This window comes from Nilaparvata lugens, chromosome 4 (assembly GCF_014356525.2).
Source record: "Nilaparvata lugens isolate BPH chromosome 4, ASM1435652v1, whole genome shotgun sequence".
Taxonomy (NCBI): domain Eukaryota; kingdom Metazoa; phylum Arthropoda; class Insecta; order Hemiptera; family Delphacidae; genus Nilaparvata; species Nilaparvata lugens.
The window spans coordinates 64,051,498-64,078,606 of record NC_052507.1 but is presented as its reverse complement, the minus strand read 5'-3'; the positions used below and the strand labels follow the sequence as shown (position 1 = coordinate 64,078,606).

General features: G+C 34.3%; 1 protein-coding gene across 1 annotated transcript; it reads right to left on the bottom strand.

Annotated features, from left to right (window-relative positions):
• Positions 1-1,172: 1,172 nt before the first annotated feature.
• Positions 1,173-25,735, bottom strand: LOC111056474 (vicilin-like seed storage protein At2g18540). Its single transcript, XM_022343838.2, has 8 exons — positions 24,714-25,735; positions 23,372-23,545; positions 16,847-16,950; positions 14,999-15,159; positions 7,264-7,370; positions 4,543-4,702; positions 2,174-2,367; positions 1,173-1,585 (listed from the first exon to the last, which is right to left on the bottom strand). The coding sequence occupies exons 1-8, from the start codon at positions 24,857-24,859 to the stop codon at positions 1,348-1,350; spliced, it is 1,284 nt and encodes a 427-aa protein (XP_022199530.2). The 5' UTR covers positions 24,860-25,735; the 3' UTR covers positions 1,173-1,347.
• Between the last annotated feature and the right edge of the window lie 1,374 nt (positions 25,736-27,109).

The window sequence follows — 27,109 nt, the reverse complement described above, 5'->3', positions numbered from 1 at the left end:
TATTTTTCTAATGATGGATTGATTGATCAATTAAATTATATATTTATAAAATTACATCATAGTATCGTACCCTTTTTACTTTCCTTGCCCTACTACCATAGGTAAGGAAAGTATTGCTTTCCAAAAAAAATTAAGGTACCCCAATTTCAAGTTTTCTATACGTTTCGAGGTCCCCTGAATCCAAAAACATGATTTTTGGGTGTTGGTCTGTGTGTGTATGTGTGTGTGTGTATGTGTGTATGTCTGTGAACACGATAACTCCATTCCTAATTAACCGATTGACTTGAAATTTAAAACTTAAGGTCCTTATACCATGAGGATCCGACAATAAGAAATTCAATAAAATTCAATTCAAGATGGCGGAAAAAATGGCGGATAATTACTAGAAAACCATGTTTTTCACGTTTTTCTCGAAAACGGCTCTAACGATTTTCTTCAAATTCATACCATGGATAGCTATTTATAAGCCCTATCAACTGACATGAGTCTCATTTCTGGGAAAATTTCAGGAGCTCCGTAATATTCTTGAGAAAAATGGCGGATAATGACTAAAAAACCATGTTTTTCACGGTTTTCTCGAAAACGGCTCCAACGATTTTCTTCAAATTTATACCATTCATAAGCCCTATCAACCGACATGAGTCTCATTCCTGAGAAAATTGCAGGAGCTCCGTGATATTCTTGAGAAAAATGACAGTTACTAGAAAACCATGTTTTTCACGATTTTCTCAAAAACGGCTCTAACGATTTTTTTCAAATCCATACCCTGTATAGTTCTATCAACTGACATGAGTCTTTTTCCTGGGGTACTAATGGGGGGTCCACCCAATCCTTGAGAAATGGACTTTGTAACCTCCTTCTCGTGCATGAGGTAGGTAGGTAGGTAGAGCAGTTTATAAAAAGTACACAGTCATAGTCAAGATATTTCATCTGTAGAACAGCTGTTTTGACGACTTTAAAAAAAAATCATCCAATTTCACAATTTACACGAAGGAAAAAGTACTCTGAAAACAATAATTATATATACACATATACAGTAGTCTGATCGTAGTTGCAATTAATATGTTGCCGCCAATAATTGTCATGATGTTATTCCCCTAAATTATTCTCGTTTGAGAATGAGGCTTACAGTTCAATGAGCAAGGAAAGTTGTGTGAGTGTACCACACCAGATTTTTTCGAAAAGCTTTTAATATAAAATAACATATTAAATTAAATATTAGCAGTTAAAATTATTAATATTGAGTGTTTTATGTGAACTTATTCACGTTTCTTCTCTCATCAGGTGTGACAATGAATACATTCTTAATTCTCCAGTCATTTCAAAATGACAAATCTTGAACGTATTTTAGGAAGCTCCTCTCAATAAGTGGCGATGCACTGAATGGTAGAGCTCCTTCTGTCGTATTTCTTGTACACTGTTGGCTCTGGGCATGCTTGCAGGGTTTTGATTGGTCCTTCTGATGTTATATTTGGCCTCTCTGCCATCGATTGAGTCTAACCATTCCAGAAATGCCTGATGTGACTCGTACAGCCGCTCCATTCGCATCTGAGACCTCAAAGCTAGTGCTCTTTCTTCCCTCTCCCTGAAAAATTAATTTGGAAACAAATTATCAGAGATTAATTATTATTAAACGTAAACCCCAATTAAATGCTGTAAATCACCCTTCTGCTACTGCAAATATTGACAACAGCTAGATGGATAGACCTATTCGATAAGCGTTTATCCTGTTGTCAATATTTGCTGTAGCAGAAGTCTTCGGGTTGATTTACAGCATTTAATTGGGGTTTACGTTTAATAATAATTATCAAGCTTCTGATCATGAAGATTTGAAGTGAAGATTTCCTCAACACCAACTTGCCTGAATGTTGGATAGAGCGCTCAGTACCGTAAGACTTGGCTAGACACTCCTGGCCTCCACGGTCCTCTGACATAACACCGTATGATTGTAGTTGAGAAGTTAATATTGTGGTAATTATTCATATTATAAAAACAAGGCTGAGAAATTGTCAAAAAACACAGATTTATTGATAATTAGAGAGACTGGTTTCGGTTGTTACACCATTGTCAATTTCTCAGCCTTTTTATTTAATATCTTCTTGTCTTTTCTCTATATATGATATTACTTATATTTCTCAATTTCTCTATATGATATTATCCTTATAATACTCACCTCGCTTCCTTCAACTTGATCTGCCTCACTTTATCCTTCTTCTCTTTCCACGCACGAAACGAGGCGTTCGCCTCTCTCTGTTTCTCCTCTGCTAATCGTTTCTCATTCTCAGTCTGCTCCTTCTTCTTCCTCTCAAATTCTTGCTGCTTTGCTTTCAACTTTTCATCAGCATTTTTCCTCCACATCTGATATGCCTGGAACAACATGGTTGACATTTAAACTTTAAGGCTGGCCGCTACAGCGAGGTCCACGTTACAATGGCAGTGTTTGATTAGCAATATTGCTATCCTTATCTTTCATTCGACAAAGAAGATAATGCTATCTCTTTCTTGCTTTGCTCTGTTGCCAGATTGTCTTTTAACAATGTAGAATAAATAATTGATTAACAAAATATTTCATCTTAATTATGAAAATTCATTATGAAACTATTGAAAAATATATTCTCTTGCTTGATAAAATATAATTTATCATTTTAAATGAGAATGAACAGTTAATAATACATCAATAAACCTGTATCAGCTACCGTCTATAGAAGGCATTGACATGACAGAGGTTTGGCAACGTTGTTCTTCTATCTTTCTCCACTGCCATTATAACGTGGACCTCACTATAGCGACAGAACATGATGAACTTGTGTGTATACACACATGACTAAGACGCGAATGAACTTTGATTATATGAGTATTAAATTAATTAATAAGTTACCACTAGATGCTAGAAATGTTACTGTAATGACGGGACTTTGTTAGCCCCAAATTTCGTAACAAAGAAAAAATATAATAATTGATTTTAAAACCTCCACTCAACTGTTTAAATTATTTGAATCCACGGTTGGGAGCTTTGGATGGATTCGTTCATGCAAATGCCAAGATCTCCACTATTGTTTAACAACACCTGTTTTTGAAACAAGTAGCTTATCACGAGCCAGGAACGTAAAATAAAAGATTTTGTAGAAATGCTACTGATATTAATTTATTAGTTGAATTATACAATTATCGGTCATCTTTGAAATTCTGTTACATCGAATTATAATATTCAGTGTAATCAATCCGGTTATTTATTCAATTACTTGTTTCAATATTACAACATTAAAAAATTTAATTTCAAATAATATTTCTCAAATTACTACTTTATCGCAATTATTCATAATTGATATTTAGTCAAGAATTTGCTAACTCACTCTACAATAAATTTAGGGCCTCGGTCAATTTATCTGGTCAATCTATTTGAGCTTGATAAAATAATTTTGGCACTCACCATTGAATTGAAAACTTAACAAATAAATCGGCACTCACAATCACTCACGCTTACATTAATTTTCAACTACGGTACTATATTTCAGACTACATGCTTTTAATTTATACAAAATAAAATAATAAGGAGATTTTTCATCTAATTAGGCCGAAGCCTAAATTAGAGACCGAGACTTGTTCTGCGACTACATCAGTTCTTCTCGCAGTGACGACTCGATTATAACTGCCCGATCTTCCACTCAAATTTTCCAATTTTCAAGAAAACACGTGGAGCGCCCGGCCTAATTTCAGGTTAAAACGTCGTGGGGTCGCACGGTTCAAATACATTTCTAAATACGTTTGCATTAATTTCATTACGAAATCCAAGCCAGTACTATGGAAATGCTAGAAGACTGCAATAATTTGGATAAATGAGAAGCAAGTTAGCAAATCTTTTATAGCAACACAAAATTTAGGTGCTTTGTGCATGAATAAATAATTATTTAACAATCAAAAACAAGGTTCACTAGAGTTCATTTTTATTGGAAAAATCTAGTTCAATTTTGATCAGTTCAACAACCTGAAAGAAAGGTACAAAAAACTACAATCCAAACCTTTCAATATTCCCCATATTACATTACCTTTGGGAAATTTAAATTTATAATGCTCACGTTCTTGAAAGCCAAATCACTTTATTCACTTCAAGAATGGCATGTTCTGAGTATGGAGAGCCTTTCTTTCTCATGACTTATTTCTCTGTTCAAATGTAATTCTAGGCTATGCCTATTTAAGTATTATCCATGTACAGAACTCATATATTTTGTGGATGCTTATTGTTATGTGTGTTCAAACTTCATATTGATTTGTGTGAATTGCTTTATTCTGTATTTATCAGTGTGACTATTGTATGAATATTGTATGTATTTTGCTTCTTGATTACTATGTCTATTGCACTATGTGTTTAATGACAATAAAGAATTCTATTCTATTCTAAAATCTCTCCATTCTCTGTGGTGGTTATCTACTCATAAGTCTTAGAGTAGGACTTCCAATATAATTATTAAACAATGTATAAGTGGAGAGTGAGTCGATCTTCATCTTACATTATGATAGTTAAAATTTATAACAAATTCTTACTTTTTCAGCCTCTTGCTTCCTCTCCTCTCGTCTCTCCAGCTCCTGCGCTCTCTGTTTAGCCATCAACGCTCTCTGTTGCATGGATTTGTCCTTTTCTTGCTTCCAACTGAGAAACGCTTCGGAGCATCTCTGAGGAGTCACCGGCCTAACATTGGCTTGCCTGCAATGTGAACCATGAAAATAGCTCACTATATAGTGAGGTCCACGTTATAATGGCAATGTTTGATTAGCAACGGTATTGCTATCCTTGTCTGTCATTCTACATAGCTGCTAGCACTATCTCTTTCCCTTTGTCCTGTTGCCAGATCGTCTTTCAACAATGTAGAATTGATAATTGATTAACAGAATATTTCATCTTAATTATGAAAATTTATAATAAATTTTTTTGAAAATATAATTTCATGCTTAATGAAATATTATTGATTATTTCAAACGAGAATGAACCGTTAATATTACCTCAATAAACCTGTATCAGCTATAGAAGGCATTGACAAGACAGAGGATCGGCAACGTTGTGTTCCTATCTCCTTCTCCACTGCCATTATAACGTGGACTTCACTGAAGTATTTTTATTTGAATTTACTGATTTCAGACGTTTCGAAGACTAGGGGCCGGTTTCCGAGCTTTAAACAACTGGAGTCAGAAAATTGGCTTTCCAAAACGAGGGATAGTCGCAGCTTTTATAACAGTAGTCGTAGTTTTCATTTTCTCATTTCTATAATTGGAAACGTTTTTCCTTGACGAAATTGGACATTCCTAAATAATTCAAAATAGCTGAAACCTAAATTTTCTCTTTATTTTATTTTGTATTCAATTTTCTAGTTTTTCGAAATTTAATTCAAACGTGACTATGACAATGACTGCGACTATGCCCCGTTTTGGAAAACCAATTTTCTGACTCCAGCTGTTCAAAGTCTAGGACTTAGCTAAATCCCGAGCTCGGAAACCGGTCCTCGAAATCTTAATTAGGAAAATTCATTATGAAATTATTGAAAAATATAATTGGTTATTTTAAACGAGAATGAACAGTTAATATTACATCAATAAACCTGTACCGGTATCAGCTATAGAAGGCATTGACAAGACAGAGGATCGGCAACGTTGTTCTCCTATCTTTCTGCACTGCCATTATAACGTGGACCTCACTATAGAACGAGTGCACAAAGAAAACAGTTCAGTTTGCTTGTCTGTCGGCGTGAAAAGGTGAATGCAGTGTGAGAAACAAACAGAGAAACAGCTGACAGGATTTAGTTGTGCCTCGATCCTTGATCGATGGAGCAGAACCATTTTTTATAGATCTGTTTGGCTGGGAGAGCGATTTTTTAGTTGCGACATTGCTGCCGTTTCTCTCATATCGGGTGGATTGTCGATGTCAGTCAAAAATAAACTTGGCACTCTGACAAATATACATGGTGCAGAATCGGAATATTATTCAAATGTATGATAACTTAGAAGATAGGAGAGGATGGGAATCTTCTTGCGCAGAATTTGTTAGTCATGGAGGTGAAGCCTCGAGAAAACCTCTTCTATACTCAATGTGTAGACACTTGTGAAATGCTGGAGAAGATTGTGAACTTTTTGTTCAGTCGAATTTGAATCAAAACCTCTATCATTTTCGTGCAACAAGTTGATATTATCATAGAAAAAAGATTCCATTGAGAGAACATCACTTGTATTATAGAAATAATCTAAAATAATTATTATAAAATGAATAATGTAGTGATAATAATATGGAATATTTCTTCTATGCTTGGTTTTGAAACATCTAAATTAGAAAATCTACTTTGTGAAAACAATTAAGTACTGAAAATTCTGTGAACGTGTGAAGTGAACAACTACAAGACTTAACCTCTATTTATTATTTTCTTTTTAGTACCAAGTTAGTTTCCATTAGAACTCTTTCCCCACACACAAACTTGTCTATGTGGAGAAAATAAACAAGTGTTTTATATTATTTATACATGTACTGTATTTGTAATGAGTTTGTGAATAAAACTCAATTTGAATTTGAAAACCTATTTCGGACTATGTTTTTAACCTTATCTAGATTTGGGAGAGGAATAGCACAAGGTTACCTTATTTTTTCTCTCCCTATCATTTTTATGATGTACTTATTGTATGAATGAATAAATAATTCATCATAATAAGAATTAAAATTTATTACTTGTGAATTAAATTACTGATAGTTGGTTAGACTTGAAATACCCAAGCAGTTGTCCACCCACGTAAAGGAGAACTTTCTGATTTGAAATAAATAATAAATAAATACATTTCTATTGTCATTAAGAGACATAAGAAAAATGTCATTTGAAGCTGTGTGGAATGTGAATGGATAGAATAAAGAAGAAGAACCGTCAAGGGGTGAAATAAATTTGAACAAACCTTGAAGACGTTGCTTGACAAATTCTGAATTATGATAGTTAAATTCTAGGCAAACTGGGAATCAGCCTATTTAAAATGGCATAATTTGGCTCATTCTATTTTGAAGAATTCTCTGTTGACTAATGTAAAGCTGCATTTACACCAAAGTTATTAACAAAATGTTTATTTTTCCATCCTTATAGATTCTATTAGATTAAACGGAGCTTGACAAACACATATGCACATCATGAGTATGATAAGTTATGTTCAAATCTATAAGGACGGAAAAATAAACAATTTGTTAATAACTTTGGTGTAAACGCAGCTTAACAGTTTTATAGACGTAATTATTGTACTCACTTTTGTTTAGAATTATTTTTAAGTCTCTCTTGTTTGAGCTGCTGGCTCTTCTTTTGCACCCATTCATCAAACTTCTCCTGACATACTTCGCTTTTGACACGTTTTGTCTGTAAAACAGAGAATAAAAATCATGTTTTTGGACTCAGGGGACCTTGAAACGTATAGAAAACTTAAAATTAGGATACCTTAATTATTTTCTGGAAAGCAATACTTTTCTTACCACTATGGTAATAGGGCAAGGAAAGTGAAAAACAATTTAGTTCACAATTCTAATGCAATCTAGAACAATATGGTTTAAGCCAGTGACACAGATTTTTGGACGTACGATATCTGCCGTCCTTATGAATGATTCTACCTGATTAAACGGAGCTTGACATACATCATCTGTTTAATCTAATAGGATTTATAAGGACAGCAAAAAATCTATGTGTGTGTAACTGGACTTATCTATATAATAAGAGAGAGTAGGGTTGTGTTTGTTCGTGTGTTCGTTTGTTCGCATCAAAACATGTCAACTTGTGGATTGCATACCGGAAAAACGGGAATGATTTAGATCTCCAAATTTTGAACATAGATTCTAAAAATATCAATCTCGTGCACCTGGAAGCCCAAATTTCAATTTTCGTTCTAGATTTTTCAGAATTAGTGTTCGAGCTTCATCAATCTATACTTATAAAATTCTTATCTCACTGACTCACTGATCATGATTTCTGGAAACTATTGGATGGATTGCAACAAAACTTGGAATATAGCTTCCTTAAACGTCCTAGGTGCTCACTAAGAAATCTTCTGGCGATATTTCAACTCTAAGGGTGGTTTTTAAGGGTTTAAAGTTCGTCTTTTAGCATGTATATTCTTCTTCTCCCAGTCTCCTTATTATAATAGAAATGTCCATATTATATGTATTATAGATCTATAATCTAGAGAGAGTACCTCTTCGAAACAGTTGTTAACTGGCAACTTAAATAATAATTTTGACAAGTTGGCATTAAGTTGAGATGACTTCATTAGGTTGGCACCAAGTTGAAGAACGAATCAAAATGCATTTATCGAGAACAAATTGATTGGGCACTGCTGCTTCAGAGCTATTCCTGGGAGATAGTTTTTATTTTTCATAAAACAAACTTTTATGACGGGAGTTGCTTCTATAAAGTGATCCTATTCTATCAAGACTAATTTAATTGTGTTTGTATATCCGATCGCGATAACTGCTTAAACAATTTCGATGAAGTTATAATAATTCAGTATGATATATGGAGGGTATTTTCAAAACTTCAGAAGTGTCCGTTGTGGAATCTGTTTGCAAAGAATGAGGAAATTCGGCCAAAATTTAACTTGGGCGGAAGAAAGGGATCGTTTATTAAAACGGCCAAATAGCTGTTGTTCCTTTTCCCAATATTCTACAAAATTCTCTGTAATTGGACTACTATTCTACAGAGCACTTCCAACACATCTATGATTAATCGAATGATTTGACTCAATAGTTTCCATGGCAAGTTGTGGCCTAATCTCAAAAACGATTATAACAATGTTGGTAGAATTTAGACAAAAATAATCTTATCTTTCAATTCCCGAAGCGAAGCACGGGTGCCCTGCTAGTAGTAACTCAATCTAGATAACTCTACTATAGTGACGTCCACGTTATAATGACAGTGTTTAATTAGCAATGGTATTGCTATACTTGTCTATCATTCAACGGGGATAGCACTATCTCTTTCTCGCTTTGCTCTGTTGCCAGATCGTCTTTTAACAATGTATAATTAATAATTAATTAACAAAATATTTCATCTTAATTATGAAAATTTATTAGATAATTATCGGAAATTATAATTTCATGCTCAATAAATAATTGATTAATAGTTGAGATTACATCAATAAACCTGTATCTGCTACCGTCTGTAGAAGGCATTGACAAGACAGAGGTTCGGCAACGTTGCTCTCTTATCTTTCTCCACTGCTATTATTATTTATTTATTTATTTATCCCATTGGCATTACAGATCATAATTATAATAAATATAATATGGTTGGGAGAAGACAACAGGCATAGCCCAAAACTGTCTTCTCCCAAATTTTTACAAATAAAAGTTTCAAAAAGAATAAGGTTAAGATTTCACTTTCACTTCAAAAAGTCCAATTTCCACTTCAAAACTAATGACTAAACTAAATATTTTGAATTTTGATATTTAAAAACTGATTAAAAACAAAAATATTTCACTCAAATCTCTACAGATTGGAAATTTTTGAGTAATTTTGCAAAATTTTGAGCCAGAAAAGAAACACAACACTTCACTATTAGCATTATTATTGAGTCAATAATAATGCTAATAGTACGTGGACCTCACTATAGCAGAGAGTATTAATGAAATAATATAAGATAACTTTTGTTGATTTTTATTTCATTCTAATAATAATTGTAAAACCTGTATCTGCTACCGTCTATAGAAGGCATTGACAAGATAGAGGTTCAACAACGTTTTTCTCCTATCTTTCTCTTCACTGCCATTATAAAGTCGACCTTACTATACTCTATTAAATTTTGAATTCAATCAGCTTTATACCCTTCATTATTTCCAGGTGAAAAACTACGAATAATATTTCGAATTCGTGGAGAATACGAGTAGAGATCTTTATCGTTGAAAATAAAAAATATTTTATTCACTATTTCTCGCTATAATGTAATTGAATCGACCTGAGGAGGAAGGGGACATGTCAAAATGTTTCTTTTCTTTTATGGTTGAAATGAGTTGTTTACTGTGGGATACATCGATTGGAGTTGAAAGGGAACATATCAGCATTCTCTTCATACGAGAAACTGGAAACAGATATCGTATTTTTACTGTACTGGAGTGAAAGGGAACTAGTCATGACACACATGTTTCCTTTCAACGCCGAACATTCGAAAATTAGCTGTTTGTCAGTTGTGATTTTTATGCTATTGTTTGGTTACCTTTGATTCACGCGTTGCTTTGAGTTTTGATTGCTTTCGGTTGAGGTGTTTATTGTAAAAGTTGAAGAGTGATAAATTATAATATCATCATGAGTAATAGAAAGTTAACAAAAAACTCAATTTTAAGGGGCGAATCTTATATAAGTGCTTATACTGGATTAAAATTGTTGTCTCACAGAGTTTGCACCCTAATGACAAAAAACAATCTTGAAATTATCAATACTTTTATCTGTATTCAGTTTTTCTCTCCCCTGAAGAATTATGATTTCTGACATATTCCCTTTCTCCTCAGGCCGATTCAATTCGTATTCTATAGAGACTGGATTGCTTTCCAATCTTGCTTTAACTCGAAAATCAGGAAATATAGTATATTTCGCACCTAGGGCCGAAAATTAGACTTTTCCGGCTCGAAATCAGTTTTCAAAAGATTGAGAGCCGGAAAAACATTTTTGCCCATGGTGCGAACGCTATTTTTTGCCACACAGAAAAATAAACAATATATGAATGATAATAATTAATAAAACGAAATAAATCTTGTAGCACCCTTTATAGATTTATTTTGTTTTATTAATTTAAAAGCAGCCCATGTCAATAAGTGTTTTATGATAATAATTGTTTACTAAGCACTTCCGAAAGCAGAAGTGGAAGGTCATTCTAGCAAATCTGAGGTAATCTGAATATCAGGAAATTGTCCAAGTATTTTTATTTTTTATTCTGATTTGTCTAAATAACCTAAAAGGTTATGTTCAATTATGTGGGAGGTTGAGTTTATACTTTTTTATTCTTTCAAATGACAATAAGATAATATTATTATAAATGTTTTGATTATTGAATAATGAACACAAATAATGAAAAGTTTTTTGATCAGCTGTTTTTTGATCACCTTTCTTAGTTCCATGTTAGCGGCTGGAAAGGGTACTCTTTCCGGCCTAGGCCGGAAAGAAACCTGTTCTGACGTCAGACGAGAGTCGTCTGCAAACAATGTCTTTCAGATCTACGTAGGGACTGGAAAACAGCTGCTTTCTGTGCAGTGTGGCGAAAACATTATACGGTACTTTGAAACACTGGTTTGGAATATTGTGAGCAGTATAAGCTTTCATCTTTGATCATGGTCGAGAGCTTTCAAGCGATGAAAAGCTTCATCAAACTTTCTCGATATCGAGGGAGTCTCTCTCTCAACTATTTTGAGAGCAGAGCAGATGAGCGGAATTCGAGCTCCACGTGAGGTCTACGTTATAATAGCAGTGAAGAAAGATAGCAGAACAACGTTGCCGATACTTTGTCTCAATGCCTTCTATTGACGGTACGTAGTTGACACAGGTATAAGAAACAGCTGTAAAGTAGCTGAAAGTGAGTGTCTAATTTTTGTCTTCAAATTTTTTAATTTATTTCAATTAATTTAATTGAATTTAGGATTGATTATTGTTTTTCGGCTTTATATCAACATTGTGAAATTCAAAATCAATTTTATATATGTGTTATCTTCCTCGGATGGTGCGGAAACTTTGGCAGAAATCAAAATTTGAACTTAACCTAATTGTTTGGACTATTTTTAATATGTGAAAATCCAGGAACTGAAGAAGTTTTGGGCAATTGCCTGTTTTTTCTTTCCTAATTATAGTATGTGTATCACCTTGAATAAATAAATAAATAAATAAATAAATAAATAAATACTGATGTAATATTAACTGTTCATTCTCGTTCAAAATAATTAATTACATTTTATTACCTTAATCAATCTATATATATAAAAGCGAAATGGCACTCACTCACTCAACTGACTCAACACAGTCAACTGACTGACTGACTGACTGACTGACTCACTCACTCGCAGAACTAAAAATCTACCGGACCAAAAACGTTCAAATTTGGTAGGTATGTTCAGTTGGCCCTTTAGAGGCGCACTAAGAAATCTTTTGGCAATATTTTAACTCTAAGGGTGGTTTTTGAGGGTTTAAAGTTCGTCTTTTAGCATGTATATTCTTCTTATTCTCTTAATTATAATTGGAAAATGTCCATACCATATGTTAATATAGAACCATATGTTATAGTATATATAATCTAGAGAGAGTAGAAGAAGTAGAAGAGACTAAAAGAAAAAGAGACGAAGAAAAGGAGAAGATGAAGAAGAAAAAGAGGAAGAGGAAGAAATAAAAAAAGAGTTTAATAAAGTCGCATATTTGTGCGACCCCGGTCAGCCTAGTACGAGTAAACTAATAATATTGTCTCGAATTTGTACCTTTGTTCATCCACGAAACAACATTATTGTGTCACTACAATACAATACAACTGAAACATGTCCACAAAAAGTCTTGTCTAAATCAACATTCCTTTCTATTTGATCAGACTGTTGATCATTGAATAAACTCCATGTCTGATGGAAAAGAGCAAATAGCCGTATAATCACTGCCTTTTAGAATGAGTTGAATAGGGCCGAGCTCCTTTCTAATATTCAAACAAATTTGATGAAAATAACAGAAAGCGCAGTTTACGCATTCACTCAACAACATTTTACGGGATTTGGTCGCCAACTGAAGCCATAAATATACAACTAAATCCTGATGGCAAATGTCCTTCACGCTGTGATTGTGATTTTGTATGGAGCAAAATGTGGAGAGAAAGATGGAAAGAGATGGAGATAGCGAAGAAAGTGAACTATATACGCACACCTAGAAAGAATAATAGGAAAAAGAAAGACAGCGAAATACTGTCGGTTATTACAAGAAAATGATTGTATGTCGAAATACATGTCTGCAGAAAGCAGGTAGACGGCTCAAGGGCTTCTACACCAACACGCCTGTTCAATTCATACGCAGCTCGTAATAAAATGTGCAATATTGTTCAAATAGACCCTGTACGTACTTATTACTTTGTTTCTATGTGTTGAGCTTTAACTCTTTCACAAAAAAAATATACCGCTTAGATTGTATCACTACTTGTATTTGAAGCTTCGATTCTATGTTGTGTCGAGCTTAAACTCCTTCAATATCGAGGCACCAAGCTTTGCTCGTTATTTATTTATTGATAAACAGAACTCAGTTCTTTAAAAACTAGCAGGCACAGCCCAAAACTGTTTCTTCCCCGAATTTTTATTTATACACTATAAATATTCCAAAAAGTAGGTTATGTTCCATACCCTTGAATTCAGGTGAAATTTTCAGTCCAAATATTTGAAAACATTAAAGTTCTAATTTAGATTGTTTACATACCAAATTGAATAACAAAATAACACTCACTAATCCCTTAGAACTGTAAAATGATGATTCACTTTGAATACCATGATACATACCATCTCATGTCAACAAATCAGATTACTGTATTTTTGATCGAATCAATTAAAATTTCTAGATTTCTCGCGAGATACGGTAAGCTAATTGATTACACAGCTGATCTCCCACACAGGCACACGCATCTTCTGTTATCGACAGACGACGAAATCACCATCGGTTTTTCCAAGGATGAATTATCCTTTCCGTCCTTCAGCAAGTTTTATCAGGAATGAGACCTAGTGCAATCGAATTTTGATATCATAAAACCTACTATATTCCAAATTTCGTGAAAATCGTTAAGAGCCGTTTTCGAGATCCGTTGAACATAAACAACTATATAACCAGATAGCCAGATAACCATATATAAAAATATAAACAGATATACAGAATATTGCTCGTTTAATATGATAGGATATATCAGAAAAATAAATCACATTGATTGTACGTCTACGTGTATTTGAAACTGAACAACAGCTTCCAAAATAATTTTCAAGCTCTTCTACAATCATTTGGTGTTACAAGTAAATCATATATTGGTCTATTCTTATGTGAATCCTTTGAATGTACTTGTGAATAATTCTCTTCAAAAATGATCTTCTAATACAACTAGTCAAATCTTGGTCTATAAGCTTGAACATTCGTAGTTCGTGGATTCAATGTTTCTAGTTGACTTCCAATAATCCAATTTATTCCTATTGGCTATAATGTTCCCCATACAACTCATCAATCATATCAGACCACAGATGAAGATAGAAGCTCTCCTATGATTTAGAATTCAAACGATCGATACTTCGGTATGGTAGATGGGAGGATTGATTGATTGATTCGAGTGCTTTATTTATGCATATTAACAATATAATCTGGTTTATACACTTTTATACAATAGCTTACAAAACGACAAAGTTTTAGATGAATTTTCATGATATTAACAACTGTAATAATAATTATTGAACTGTACATGATAATGCAATTCAGAATAACTACTCACAAAGCCAATCGCACAACTCCTGTGAATAAAGGTGCAAATATATTGGAGCGGCGATGCTTGAGAGTGATGAATGTAATGCATGTTTTTAATAATGGGTCAAAACATACTGCTCCACTATGTGCCCCACCATTTAATTGCATGCATAAAATACTCTCAGGCCCAGTTGCACAACAGCCGGTTGAATTTTAACCGTGATTAATTTCAAGAGAACCAATCAGAGAATGCGTTTTTGAAAAGACGGCTTCTCTGATTGGTTCTCGTGGAATTAATCACGGTTGAAATTTAACCGGCTGTTGTGCAACCAGCACTCAAGCTCGCAGATACCTTCGCCGATTAAAAATGTTTGAACCCTTATCGAATCAAGAATTTACAGATGATTCATTACATGAAAAAATGAACTACCCTGTTTCTTTTGTTTTCAATAGTTCCATCAGTTATTTTAATAATCATTGTAGAAGCCCCACAAAGAAAAAGTGAATATGCACCGGAAGATTGATAAATAATACGGTAATGATTATTGCAGACTCACATGCTGGTCCTCCCATTGGCCGATTTTCTTCTGCATCATGGCCTGTTGTCTGAGTTTGCGATCAGCCTCCAATTTTCGAAAGTACCATTCCTCGTAGACCGCCTTGGCGATCACGTGACGTCCTTGCATTGCCTTCATTTCATCACACAGTCGCAAGTTGGCTGAAACCACCAACAAATTCCTCAATTTTTTCTTATCATGATGCTCTAAATTATCTACAGAGGATAACTTACAAAGACTGCAGTAATCATCTGTTTCAAGTACCGTATGTGCAATAGATCTCCAATATCGAGAATCAATACTCGCACCCGGTTGCACAAAAGTCTGTTAACTTTTAATAATTACTATTAAAGGAAAATCAAAATCCCTCAATTTTCTCTTAACGTGATGCTCTAAATTTTCTACAGAGAATAACTTAAAAATCTGGTGTGGCGCACTCACACAACTTTCCTTGCCGTTATGAGAATTGATCACCTGACGCTAGTGTTCACGCGCATCTCAAGTCTACTTATATACAAAGATCTGAGCCAGCTGGTGACAGGACAATAACGCTGGAGACATACGAGGTCTGCTATCTCTTCATAGTGAATCATTCAATAAAATCAACAGTTGCCAACAGTTTGCAATTGGATAATCACATTTCCTCGAATTTCGAGCTTATTTTCAATTTTAGGTGAAAATGTTACTGAACATCAATTGTAGAGACTTTCATGCTCAATCTTTTCCACTTGGAATTTTTTGTTTATCTAAAGCCTGATAATTGTATGTGAAGCCTGATAATTGGGAATCTAAAATAAAACTTTGCATACATGGGGCGGAGCTCCTGAAATTTTTACAGATATGGGACTTGTGGCAGTTGATAGAGCTTATCAATGACTATTTTTAATCAAAATCGTTGGAGCCGTTTTCGAGAAAATCGTGAAAAACCCTGTTTTTGACAACATTTTCTCCATTTTAGCCGCCATCTTGAATTGCATTTGATCGTAATTGTTCGTGTCGGATCCTTATATTGTAAGAACCTTAAGTTCCAAATTTACAGTATTTACAATACCTGTTGAAATGATTTGTTTTAAGTTTGTGCAATAGTTCTCCAGTTGAAATCAATACTCGCACCCGGTTGCACAAAAGTCTGTTAACTTTTAATAATAATTATTAGATGAAACCCCAAATTAAAAGCTGTAAATCACCCCGTATACTAACTTTATACGAAGCTATAGCAAGCAGCCAGTCTACAGATGGAAATTAATGAGAAATTGCATTTATTCAAATGTTAATTTATGAATAATAATTATGAAACGTTTAATAATTATTATTTGGATGAATGCAATTTCTCATTAATTTCCATCTGTAGATTTACTTCTAATTCCGACGAAAGAGTAGAAGAAGAAGAAGAAGAGAAGAAGAAGAAGAAGAGAAGAAGAAGAGAAGAAGAAGAAGAAGAAGAAGAAGATGAGAAAAGAAGAAGAAAATAGAAGAAGAAGAAGAAGAAGAAGAAGAAGAAGAAGAAGAGAGAGAAGAAGAAGAAGAAGAAGAAGAAGAAGAAGAAGAAGAAGAAAAAAGAAGAAGAAGAAGAAGAAGAAGAAGAAGAAAAGAAGAAGAAGAGAAGAGAAGAAGAAGAAGAAGAAGAAGAAGAAGAAGAAGAAGAAGAAGAAGAGAAGAAGAAGAAGAAGAGGGAGAAGACGAAGAAGAAGAAGAAGGTTTTGTCGAAACAGTGGACTGAATCTACACTTCTTGAGTGTATAGACAGATTAATATCAATAGTGATTATGAGATAAAAATCATAGTTTTCACATATTATGAATCTACATAGTAATTCTATGTTTCATTTCCACCTGGTTTCATTCCTACCTGGTTTCAAGTCGCCCTCAATCTCCTGCAGTACAGCGTCACGAACGTCAACATGCGAAATCGTCCTTTTCTCCAAGAAAGTTTGGACTCGGGGTTTCACACTCCTGTACAAAATAACATCTATAGTGAAGTCCACGTTATAATGGCAGTGGAGAAGGAGATAGGAGAACAACCTTGCCGATTCTCTGTCTTGTCAATGCCTTCTATAGACGGTAGCTGATACAGGTTTATTGATGTAATAAAAACTGTTCATTCCTGCTTAAAATAATCAATTATGTTCTATTAAGCAAGAAATCATATTTTCAATGATTTCAAAATGAATTTACATAATTAACTTAAGATGAAATATTCTGTTAATAGATTATTAATTCTACATTGTTAAAAGACGATCCGGCAACAGAGCAAAGTGAGAAAGAGATAGTGCTATCCGCTTTGTTGAATGATAGACAATGCTAACTGTGTTTATGCTAACACAGTAGACACACTGGGGTGTTCAACACCCCAATTTAATTTTGCATTTTTCTCTGAAAAATATGAAAAAAAAAACAAGTACTTAGACCATACTTCATCATTTTTGCTCCAAGTGCATACAGAAATCAGAAGTAGAGCACTACTTATCAATATTTATACTAATTTTAAAAGTATGTATGTCCCGCCTGAGTGTTGGAGCTCCTAATCCGGTTTAAACGAATGGCTTGATCATTGCCAATGACAACTTCATCAAAAACTCACGTCTCTTCATTTTATTGCTTTTTGAATCTCAAGTTGTAGAGAATCATAGCATTCATTCCAATCTGATCCATCATCCCATACCACATTTGTAGTGACAATACAAGTAAATCTTTGTAATAAAAGTGTTTGATAAAAGTCCTACGTAAAAGGCACTCTGGGGTGTTAGACACCCCAAACGAAGAACAAGATGAGCTGGTGACCTTGTAGAATGCTATTACTGACTGGAAGTGGTGGAGAGTAGTTGACAATACTACAAATCTAATTTAGACTGGGCATAAATTCCCATCTGTTTGATATTGTCAACTGCAGAACAGAAAAAAATCCCTGGGGTGTGAAACACCCCAGTGTGTCTCTTTAGGGATACCATTGCTAATCAAACACTGCCATCATAACGTGAACCTCATTAAAGTTTTATTCTCACTTAAACATTCGCACTGATTGGGATGGCTTCCAACAGATGCTGGAGGAAAGAATAGAATTGAACTCACCATTAAGGAACGAAGAACATATTGATCGGGAGTTGGAGAAGTTTGTGACTGATATCCAACAGGCAGCATGGTGTAATACCCCACAAATCAGAAGAAGAACCACTGGAAATAATTACCCTGCGGAAATCAGAGAATTGATTGTTGAAAAACGAAGAGCTAGAAGGAGATGGCAGCAATCACGTTCCCCCCAAGACAAAAGAGTTTTGAACAATTTAACTCAAGAACTAAGGAGAGAGATTCAATGTATCAAGGAAGAATAAATTAATAGTTACTTGAGAAACTATGGCATGAAGGTCTCATTTTCAAGCTCAAAAAAGTGCTACCAAAGCAATATACAGATATATTACAATCCTATCTCACTGACAGATACTTTAGGGTCAGGCATGAAAGTTCATATTCTGATTTGAAGGAAATTAAAGCAGGAGTTCCTCAAGGCAGTGTTCTGGGACCAGTTCTTTACCTACTCTATACCAGCGATATTCCCAGCCTTGATGAGAATACTACAGCAACATTTGCAGACGACACAGCCATATTATCAGTAGACAGTAATATTCATATTGCAACAGAGAAACTACAGAGATCCATCAACAAAATTCAAGATTGGACTAGAAAGTGGAGAATGAAATTGAATGAAACAAAGTCGATTCACATCAATTTTACCAATAAGAAGGACCTGCCCATACCAATAACTATCAACAACCAAGTTGTACCATATGCTAATGATGCCAAGTATCTAGGTATGACCTTGGACGCAAAGCTTCGCTGGAAGGCCCATGTCAAGAAGAAGAGAGAAGAGCTTGGAATGAAATATAAGAAGCTGTATTGGCTGATCGGAAGAAACTCCGTCCTTTCAATCCGAAACAAAGTACTTCTGTACAAACAGATATTAAAGCCAGTATGGACGTATGGTATACAACTTTGGGGGTGTAGCAAAGACAGCAACATCAATGTCATTCAACGTTTTCAAAACAGAGTGCTAATGAACATTGTGGATGCTCCTTGGTATGTCAGGAACAGCGATCTTCATAGAGACCTTCACGTCGATCTGGTGTCCACCGAGATCCAGAGGCATGCGGAGAGGCACGAGGGGCGACTGCACCAACATGACAACGTCGAAGCGATCCAGCTGCTAGACAATGGAGGGTTGGTGCGGAGGCTCAAAAGGAGGAAACCGTTTGAACTAGTGTAGTGCTTGTTCAAGTAGTGTCCAGTGAAAGAGCAGAGCAGTGATTGAGTGAATCTAGCTTCTATAGTGCAGTCAATAAGTGTACATATTAATTAAACAATAGCAGTAAGAGTTTCTAATGAGAAATTCACTGTTCAATTTTTCAAGTAGTAATTTAGGATAAAAAAAATTAGCTCATTAGTCTTTAGACTAGATGGCTATAGTATTGACCAATAGAAAAAAAAAGAAAAAAAAAACTTAAACATAATAATGATCAATCGATACTCGATAGGTTTTAGAGCTGTATTTGTATTCATTTCTTTTTAATTGTTTTATTCATCCATTGATACACAAACCTCAAATCATTAAAATGATTGGGGATAGACCTATTACCATTTGAATGTTCAAACATGGAGCAGACATGTTCAAAGCTCAGATAGTGGGCTCCACGTTGTAATGACATTAGAGAAAAATTCACTTATAATGGAAACGTGATTATAACCAATAATATCCAATGCACATCACTTTGTATCAGCAATACACTTCAAGGGCCGGTTTCCGAGCTCGGAATTTAGCTAAGTTCTAGACTTTAAACAGCTGGAGTCAGAAAATTGGCTTTCCGAAACGGGGCGTAGTCGCAGTCCACTTATAAATTTAATTTCCAAAAACTAGAAAATTTAACACAAAATAAAATAGAGAGAAAATGGTGTGAAGTTTCAGCTATTTTGAATTATAGAATATAATTTTTTTTGTTTCTCATAAGCAACAGTACAATATTACAAGAAAAAAACAAAACAAAGATATTAAGTTATTAGCCAAATTTATCAAATGCTATGGCTCAAAAATATAACAATGTAAGAATACAAAGACATATTTCTCGTTTAAACATCGTCATATGCAGTCATAATAATATAACTAAAAGTCATTAGCCACATTTTCCAGCTACAAAAACGAATGTTTATGAAATATTTAAATATCTAGGAATGTTTCATTCCTTCATGGAAAAACGTTTCCAATTATAGAAATTTATTTATTCATTCATTTACACTAACCAATTCACAAAACAAATACATGATTAGAAAAGGATCAACAGTCCCAGCCCAAAAATGTTCCCTTTCCAAATTTTGATAGTAGTAAGCCAATGTCTAAACGGCAGGTTATGTTGCTTCACCTTGATTCAAATTCCGAATCCAGAAACATACAAACCAAAAATTAGAATTTAATTAGATTGAATACCGAAAATAATAAAAATATTGTACCAAACTCTAAATTGTAAAGTTTTCAAAACTTGAAAAAATTGAATTATTTAGAAATTTAGAAACTGAGAAAATAAAGATTATTATAAAAACAGCGACTACGCCCCGTTTTGGAAAGCCAATTTTCTGACTCCAGCTGTTTAAAGTCTAGAACTTAGCTAAAACCCGAGCTGGGAAACCAGCCCTAAAAGTTTTGAAGACTTCTTCAGAGCTATCATCAATAAAACCCTGTGAAGAGTAATCTATCAATAGACGTGCTACAGACATCGACAGCAGAGAAAAGAAGCGTTTAGATGAAACGCGTTAAGAAACGTCCGTTTGTCGGCCAATTGACCTTACAATCACAATGGTGTCGGATAATTTGGTCGCGATTTGCTCCGATGCCGTTTTACGGTCAGGTGCACATTCTGTCTCTCCCTCAACCATCAGACATCTCACTTGCTCTGCTTATTCAGCTCCAAAGTTCGGGCAATTCTTGCTGAAATGCGGATATGTCAATATATCCCGGCGAAAGAATGTTGTCTACATTTCAAAGCAGAGGAAGATAAGGATTAGAATGTAGCTGATAATTTCTGGAGCAAAACATTCTCTGATTCAATCGGAAATTCCATTATAAATTATAGTGTAGATGCAATGTAGAGTTTTTAGATTAGTATAATAAGAACTACATCAAATTATTCAAATTGATACCCTAGATATAGAGAGGTCCACGTTATAATGGCAGTGTTTGATTAGCAAAAGTGTTGCTATCCTTGTCTATCATTCAACAAAGCGGATAGCGCTATCTCTTTCTCACTTCGCTCTGTTGCGAGATCGTCTTTTAACAATGTAGAATTAATAATCAACTGAAAAAATATTCCATCTCAATTATGAAACCCCATTATGAAATTATCGGAAAATATAATTTTTTGCTTGATAAAATATAATTGACTATTTTAAACGAGAATGAACCGTTAATATAATTACATCAATAAACCTGTATCAGCTACCATCTATAAAAGGCATTGACAAGACAGAGGATCGGCAACGTTGATCTCCTATCTTTCTCCACTGTCGTTATAACGTGGACCTCACTATACTAGGTTAGCAGAGAGTTGAGTTGAGTTTGATAATTAATAATAATACTGAGGGTGATGCCCACATAAGCTCTTAGGCTTGTGCGTGGGTAATGAGTGAGAGGGATGATGATGAGAGATGACGACTCTAATCTAGGTTATAGTGAGCACAATACTTTAAATTTACACTTTTCACTTCGGAATAAAGTTCATTTTGTATAGAAAGTCTGCAATAGTAGATAACTATTGATTGACCAAAAAGTATTCGAAGAAGATCGTTGTTTATTTTATTTATCAACTTACACTGGAGGAATTCATTTTCAAATTGATAATATATTCAAATTAATAATAATGTTAGGTAGTCGGTACCGACGGCTTATCGTCTCCTCCAAAAGACGGTAGAGTATCATCAATTGACAGTGGAATATCACTAAATAAAGATCAGAAACAAAATAAAAATTGCATTCTCTCCTCTCTGATGAAGAGGAAGCCTCTCTCTACGAAAGATAGGAAAACAAGATACGAAAGCTCTTGAACAAGACTCCAGCTTGTGAAAAGTTGCTGCTTCTAGCATCCCGTGCAGAATCAACTTTTTGTAAGAAAGTTTCAAGCATTGTTTATTGAGCTTTCTGAGATACTTCACTGTTGTTACCTTAGACACTGTATTGGATTTCACTATATTGAGGTCCACGTTATAATGACAGTATACGATTAACATTGGTGCTGCCATCCTTGTCTATCACCCTACAAAGCAGATAGCGCTATCCTTTTATATCTCCGCGTCGTTGCCAGGTCGGGGTTTAACAATAAATAAATATAATCAATAAATAAAATATTCAATTTCAATTATGAAAATTTATTATTTGATAATTGGAAAATGGCTTTCCTTGACGAATATTAATTGATTATTTAAAACAAGAAATTAACAGTTGATATTTCATTGGATAAATCGGTATCAGCTACCCTCATGGGAGACAGAGAATCTGCAACACTGTTTCCCTGTCTTTCTCCATTCCTAGTATAATATAGACCTCACTATAGCTCTTTTTTTATTGGATTCCTATGACCTGTAATGTATTTTTCCAGCTAAAATGAAGAATAATATTGTTGATTAGATTTATTAATTAGCGGTATCAGCTATTCTCTATAGAAGGCAGTGGCAAGGCAGAGAATCAGTAATGCTGTTCTCCTATCTACCTTCACTGCCGTTATAACGTGAACCTCACTACAGTCAAAAACAAGTAATCAAGGTATTAAACGGTATCTTCACTCTATGCTATAGTGTAAATTTTAATTGACCGAGCGAAGTGAGGTCTAAGATTCAAGTCGACGGTTTGGCATTTGTTTAAATGTTTATATGTTGCTCATTCACGGCGAAACGCGGTAATAGTTTTTCATGAAATTTGACAGGTATGTTCCTTTTTTAATTGCGCGTCGACGTATATACAAGGTTTTTGGAAATTTTGCATTTCAAGGATAATATATAATAGGAAAAAGAAGCCTCCTCTTACGCCAGTATTAGAGTAAAAATCAGACTAATTATTCATCATAAATCAGCTGACAAGTGATTAAACAGATGTGTGGAGAAGCCAGACTATTGCTGTATTTCCATGAGGTCTATAGTTTCAATCAGGTACTTGTGGATGCGAATACTGCTTGAAGTCTACTGTTCACAGAACTACTAGTTGTGAGCGATTTTATGTAATTTCAAACAATAAATAACGTTACATAACCCTCTAGAGGTGGATCACCAACCAATAAAGCTGCCATATCTTAGTTAATATTGGTCCAATTATTATATTAAAATAGTAACTAGATTCAGTTCTTACTGCGTTTGAGGTTTGACATGTTGCCTAGAGTGCTCTGATCCAAATTCATTTGGCAGTAAGCCTAGCAGCCGCAAACTCCTCTTGTAGTGAGTAACTGACGTCTTATTACTGTCAGTTGGAGATGGTGTTTTACGGGAAGGTCCTTCTCTCAAAGCTTTCGAGTCTTCGTAACGTCTGAAAACAATCAATTCGAATTAAAATACTATAGTAAGGTCCACGTTATAATGGCAGTGGAGAAAGACGTTGAGGAGAAAAACGTTGCCGATCCTCTGTTTTGTCAATGCCTTCTATAGAAGGTAGCTGATACAGGTTTATTGATGTAATAACAACTGTTCATTCTTGTTTAAAATAATCAATTCCATTTTATTAAGCAAGAAATTAAATTGTTCAATAATTTCATAATGAATTTTCATAAATGAGATGTAATATTTTGTTAATTAATTATTGTTGAAAGACGATCTGGCAACAAGATAAGAGAACAACGTTGCCGATCCTCTGTCTTGTCAATGCCTTCTATATACGGTAGCTGATACAGGTTATTGTTGTAATATTAACTGTTCATTCTCGTTGAAAATAACCAATACTATTTTATTACGCAAGAAACTATATTTTCAATAATTTCATAATAAATTTTCATAATTTAGATGAAATAATTTGTTGATATATACTATTAATTCTACATTGTTAAAAGACGATCCGGCAACAGAGCAAAGCGAGAAAGAGATAGCGCTATCCGCTTTGTTGAATGATAGACAAGGAAAGCAATACCATTGCTAAACAAACACTGCCATTATAACGTGGACCTCACTATAGTATTCAATATCATCGTTCTATTCAATAAATAAGTGATTTAATAGTAAGTTAGGCAGTAAATAGATTTAAATAAGCAGTTCTTGATGGTAAACAACATTGAAGAAGCCTTTTTTCCAACTTGGGGAAGAAAGATCATATCATTTACTTCGTCCGAATTATTTTAAAGTGTAGGTGATCATTTGAATTAACTGTGGAATAACAGTGATTTGTAATTAGGGTGACGGAATTTTCCTCCGCTATCATACTCAAGTCAGTCCAAATCGTCAGATAAGTCTTGTAATAAAAAAAATTAATAATAGATTCTCATAGAGACGGAATTTTCTTCCGCTATCATGCTCAGGGCAGTCAAAATCATCAGATTATAACCCTTTAATAACTAAGTAATTAAAAATGGATGTTCGTAGTTCCAGATAACTCTCACACTAGAAAATATATTTCAAGAGTCTTGTTGGAGGCGTAATGTAAGAACTGAAAGTTTATAATCTTGAAATTCCAATTTAGAAATGCCAAAAATACTACTTTGGCCTACCTCAAGCCAAGGGCTGATCTACAACGTGGTCGATTCTTGGGTCTTCTCTGATGCTCCCTCTCTCTCACACTGCAAGCGCTCTTTGGTCTGGGTCGCGGAGGCAGCTGTCTATTCTTCATCGGAACCAATCCTGAATCAGGCCACATTTTCAACAAATTTTCTCCTAAACTTTTTCAAACTCAACTCCAAAATAGATAGCTAAGTCACAGAATAAGACAATTCTAAGTTTAAGTTTTATATGTAAGTATTCTCTGGCAAAGTGTAGGCAATCAATCCCTTCTTGAGTCACCAATCAATCACTGCACAGTTCAAAATAAATTCAAAAATATTACAAACTAAACACCAATGAAGTAGTAGAACAAAACAGTTTTAATTTTAAGTTATATGTATACGTTTTCTCTGGTAAAGAGCAATCGATCCCTTCTTGTGTCACCAATCACTTCACAGTAAAAAAATCCGAAAATATTTTAAATTAAACACCAACAAAGTCATAGAATAAAAAAGTCTTAATTTTAAGTTATAAATGTAAAAGTTTTCTTTGGTAAAAAGCAATCTATCCCTTCTTGAGTCACCAATCACAGTACAAAATAAATTCGAAAATATTTCAAACTAAACACCAATCAAGTCACAGAATAAAACAATCTTAGGTTTAAGTTTCATGTATGAGTTTTCTCTGGCAAAGTGTATTTAACACAGAGCAATCGATCCCTTCCTGAGTCAGTAACCACCGCACAGTACAAAATAAATTCGAAAATATTTCAAACTAAACTCCAACAAAGTCATAGAATAAAACAATCTTGAGTTTAAGTTATATGTATGAGTTTTCTCTGGTGAAGAGCAATCGATCCCTTCTTGAGGCACCAACCTCTCCACAGTAACTGACCAGGTTATTGTTGTTTACAAGTGGTTTCCATGACGACCATTGAGTGGGATTGGCCAAACAAGAGGCTCGTGAATGAGATTGATCAAACTCGTCCGTCTTCCACCCACTTGAAGATTCTCAAGCTCTTTTGCTCCCTTCAATTTTCTGATGTAATTTCACATCCACAACTCCAGTCTCAAGGGTTGGATAGATATATAGATTTAGCATCCACTGCTCACCTGAACAGGGGGATCTAGAAGAAAATGAATGGTCTACAGATAGAGATATAGATAGAAAGATTGGCTGTCTTCATTTCAACCTGGATGGCAAAGTTAGGGCTCAGCCGGCCCTTTCTCCTATTTGATCCTCCTATACAAGTCCAATTCATTATTATTACAAGACATAAGAAAATAATCTCCTTAATAGAATTTGAAAAAAATCAATCAATATACATTATAGAGACATAGAAACATAATAGGGAGGCTACACAAGAGAAAGACATACACGACATAGCATATATTGTAGATAGAGTAAAGTTATCGGATGGACACGTTAAATTGTCGGTTCCGGCTGAAGTATGACAGTCGTAAGGCCCATTGACGGCTTAAATTATATATTCAGGCGGTGGGACCTTCCCGACTAACAAAAGCCATACGAATTTACTTTACTGTAGATAGAAAATACTAAACTCGTTTAAACATTCATTCACTCTCATTTTTATCTCTCAATTTATCAAGTTTCTTTAGAATCACTTCCAGAGTATTTAACTCCCATCAAGGACTCATTCCTACAAGAATTCTCAAAAAAATCAAACTAAATTCTCACAGAGAATAAATTTTTGGTTATCACAATCTTCAATGAAGATTGTCTCTGATGAAATAATGTTGTTTTTTACAATTCATAATTTTCAATGTGTTTTTATCCTGTTTTACTGTTCTAAAAAGCTATTAACACTTCTAACTGTTTCTATGACTTGAAATTGGATATGGATACAGAGCCTATAGAACAAAAACATGGACTCAAATTGAATAATTTTTGTGCTCCTATAGCTCAATTTATTTCATCTGAGAAGAAAGTATCCTAAGTTACCTCAGAAATATTCCTGAAGTAGTATTAACCTATCTCGGACTATGTGTAACCTTATCTAAATTTGGGAGAGGAATAGTACAAGGTTACCTTTTATTTCTCTCCCTATCATTTTGATGATGTATTTATTGTATGAATCAATAAAGAATAAAGCATTCCTGACAACAATAATTTTTATTGTGAGTTATCTATAGTGAGATACCTATAATGAGTTCTACGTTATGACAGTGGAGAGAGATAGGAGCACAGCGTTGCCGATTCTCTGCCTTAACACTGCATATTCTACAGAGGATAGCAACACTAATTCTAATCAAATACTGCCATCATAACGTCAACCTCACTATAATAACTCTATGTAATATAACTTTGAAGTAGCTCTATTAAAATAAATAGAAATATTAATGCTACATTCGAGGTACCTCTGGCAACAATAATTTCGAGTTATCGA

Excerpts from the sequence above, each read along its gene's own strand:
- LOC111056474 (XM_022343838.2), bottom strand. The coding sequence starts at position 24,859 with ATGTGGCCTGATTCAGGATTGGTTCCGATGAAGAATAGACAGCTGCCT. Across the intron at positions 23,546-24,713 it reads AGATCAGCCCTTGGCTTGAG|ACGTTACGAAGACTCGAAAG; the intron begins GTAGGCCAAAGT and ends GATTGTTTTCAG. Across the intron at positions 16,951-23,371 it reads CATGTCAAACCTCAAACGCA|GAGTGTGAAACCCCGAGTCC; the intron begins GTAAGAACTGAA and ends TATTTTGTACAG.